The sequence below is a fragment of the Cryptomeria japonica genome, chromosome 5 (genome assembly GCF_030272615.1).
Source record: "Cryptomeria japonica chromosome 5, Sugi_1.0, whole genome shotgun sequence".
NCBI classification, from domain to species: Eukaryota; Viridiplantae; Streptophyta; class Pinopsida; order Cupressales; family Cupressaceae; genus Cryptomeria; species Cryptomeria japonica.
In genome coordinates this window covers 144,765,807-144,769,216 of record NC_081409.1, presented here as the reverse complement: position 1 = coordinate 144,769,216, position 3,410 = coordinate 144,765,807, and the positions used below count along the sequence as shown (strand labels likewise).

At 34.5% G+C, this 3,410-nt stretch overlaps 1 protein-coding gene across 1 annotated transcript; it reads left to right on the top strand.

Annotated features, from left to right (window-relative positions):
- Positions 1–209: 209 nt before the first annotated feature.
- On the top strand, positions 210–797 carry LOC131067580 (ubiquitin-conjugating enzyme E2 27-like). The gene has a single exon (XM_058002657.1). It carries the CDS (start codon positions 210–212, stop codon positions 795–797), a length of 588 nt encoding a protein of 195 aa, XP_057858640.1.
- Positions 798–3,410: the final 2,613 nt, after the last annotated feature.

Here is a 3,410-nt window from a genome sequence, read left to right as displayed (position 1 = left end):
CAAGGCAGGCAGCGGTTTGAAAAGAAAAGGGAGGAGGGTTGTCGGCCTTGCAACCGAGTAAATCATTTATAAATAAAACCAAAAAGGAATACTACATATATAGAGTGCATTTAGGGTTTATTGATCACACAGAGAGCAACAAGTTTGATAATCCTGTTATTCTAATTTACAGAGAGAAGACTACTGCCATTAGTATTAGCATTTTGACAATGGTGGACACCAAACGCGTACAGAGGGAATTGACCCAAATAGAGAAAGATAAGAATTTAACAGGAGTAAGCATTAAAGTTTTTGAGGAGAATGATATGTCACATATGTGTGGAACAATTGCAGGCCCCATGGACAGCCCTTATGAACAGGGCTCCTTCCAGATTGACATTCGTTTGCCAGATGGGTATCCATTTGAGCCACCAAAGATGCAATTTATAACAAAAGTTTGGCATCCCAATATCAGTAGCCAAAATGGTGCAATATGCCTGGATATCTTAAAAAACCAGTGGAGCCCAGCTCTAACCTTGAAAACCACATTAATTTCTCTACAAGCTTTGCTTTCAACACCTGAACCTAATGATCCTCAGGACGCCATGGTGGCACGGCAATACTTGAATGATTATCCAAAATTCTTGGTTACTGCACGCCATTGGACACAATCTTTTGCAAAGAGGAGAGTACTAGGAATGGAAGAAAAGGTATCGAAGTTCGTTGAAATGGGGTTTGATGAAGATACAGCCAGAAATGCTATACAGCAGTTCAGTGGAGATGAAGATATGGCACTTGAGAAGCTATGCAGTGGTTAAGATAAAAGTTCTGATTCAAAAAGTTTTATACCTCCATCATATTTATATTTTCTAAGATATCAAGTACATTTGCTCAATTTAGCAAACTCTCTATATCTTTCCTTCAATGATGGCTATTATTCGTAGTTAAGGAATGGGCATGAGCTTGTCATGGATATATTTGTTATGAAAAATTTTATTAGCAAATTTAGTAATAATAAGTGGCACGTTTTGTGGAGTTTTCAAGCATATTTGTGAAAAATATGATTCAATCGCACATTTCATTGATTGATGGCTATTATTATAAATGAAAACAATAGAAATAGAATTCAAAAATTACTTCAAAAGATATGGCATTTAGTATTTAAAGCCTAGTATGTGAAGGCAGCTTAGGGTGTAGAAGTGGCGGTATTTGTGTAACCTATTTTAGAAACAGAGCTGTTTTGAAATCAAACTAGTAGTCTCTGTGTTAATTTGAATTTTGTGCAATAAATTGTGGAAATTAAGAAAATAAATAATAATCTAAACATATAATAGAGAAGAGGTCTGTAAGAAAATGATGCAGCTGCGGGAGTACAACTACTCTCAAGTCGTCTCCTATACCACTTCTGCCATTCTTATGCTCAACAGTTTCATTGAGGGTAGAGGTGGAGGAGGGCTTTGAGTTAACTATTATAACAATCTGAATAGAAAATATAAAAAATGGTTAAATGGGCGTCAATTGAGAATTTTTTTATATAAATGGATCTTTCCCACTTATAAACAATTATAGAATGTCTTTCAACATTAGTTAAAAAGCTTTTATTAAAAAAATTCAAAATGACGAGAGTTACATAATAACGAAAAGATCAAATACAAAGATAGGCCAAAAAAGTAAACAAAAATAGAGAACTAAAGATCTGCATTCTCTTATCACAGAAGAAACACATGACAGATTTTTTAGGCATGCATATTTATTGTTTTTAATTTTATTTGTGCAATATAACTCGTAAAGGAAAAAAATTAATGATAGTTGTTATTGATAATGAGATAATTGTGTTTGCTATCTTTAAATGTAAAAATGGATAATGTTACTTATCTCTTGATCCAGTAAAATAGGTATCTTAGATTCTATGTTAATATAGCTTTCTATTTGGGATCAATTCTAATAGTTTAGGTCAATTTTATGATCATGGATTTTGACCATACTTAGTGTCTACCTCTACTCTATACTCTATTGCTCACTTAAGTTTATCGTAAAAGGGTTTTCATCATGTTTCAAGAAGACAAATTCTCTTAGGTAAACCCTTAAAAGTATGTATAATATAACGCCTCCTGAGGGAACCAAGAGCAATGACAGCTAATAACTCAAATGCATAGCAATTTTTATTTTATTTTTAAAAGAAACATATCACATCAACCATCTTTAACTCGATATAGTACTAAGTGAACACATTATACAATATAGAAGATTCATAACAATGTTTAACGGAAGATAATCACATCTCATAATTGTACTCTAAGGGTTCATCATTTAAAGATCTATACTAGGTTCATTTTAAAACACCAAATGAAAGATTCCTATGATAACTATTCATTTAGAATAAAAATATGTATGTAATCCACTTACCTCATTCACTTGCAAGGCATCCATAGATACAATTGCATCTATTACAATAGTTCTATTATAGTCTTTTCCACTTGGAAGAATCTCAAATATCTTTTACAGTTACTAATACAAATAAACAATTACATATTCCATTACGTCATTTCTAAAGGATACACTACAAATAATAACATAATGATGAATCATCTCACAATTGAAATATGAAGACACTGAAAAGCACATGGTAAAGATCCATGTAGTTGCACACAAACAAGCCCACCAAAATATTCCCAACGGGTGAAAAAGAAATGCCACACAACCATGTGGAACCTATAGGTCTACCCCTTGTGCTAGGAGATAGACACAAGACCCCAATCAATAAATAAGAAGGCTAGGGATAACAAAAATAATCAAACTGATAACCTAGGTACATAAACACCATATTACAAGACAAGAGGATAAAGATAACAACCAGAATACCATCAAAAGAAGCATCCAAAGACCTCCCAAAGATAGATAACAGACAACACCTTCAAAATAACACACAAAAGACTTCCCAAACAAGAATATCAACCAAAACCTCCAAAATAACTCCCAAATACATTCACACATAAATTGACACAATAGGCTACTAGAATACACAAAGGGAAGAGTGCCATCGCATAGCCTCTCATGGGTTATCTTGGCAGTCTGACTCCTAGACCTCGGTCCCCATGGATAACTCATGTGGAATTATACAATCCTTTGGCAGGGAAAATGTATTGCATGATCAAGCCAGCTCAACACCTCTACAGATGGACAAGTTGTCATCTCAACACCTCAACATATGGGTAGCCCTTCCCAATCTCACCCTTTGCCTATACAAGCACACGAGGCCATGAGTGGGCACAACATTATCTTATTAGTATGTGTAAAACCCAAATAAATCCCATCCCAAAGTTTAATTAATGTTATCACTTATTAATCTACTCACCTATGGCTTATCCTAGCAACCACTTAGGGCCCCATCCCCCATACACAGCCACTCCCCATTAATGCGCCTCGACAAC

What these genes read in the sequence shown, in the direction of transcription:
- LOC131067580 (XM_058002657.1), top strand. Translation starts at nt 210, where the DNA reads ATGGTGGACACCAAACGCGTACAGAGGGAATTGACCCAAATAGAGAAA.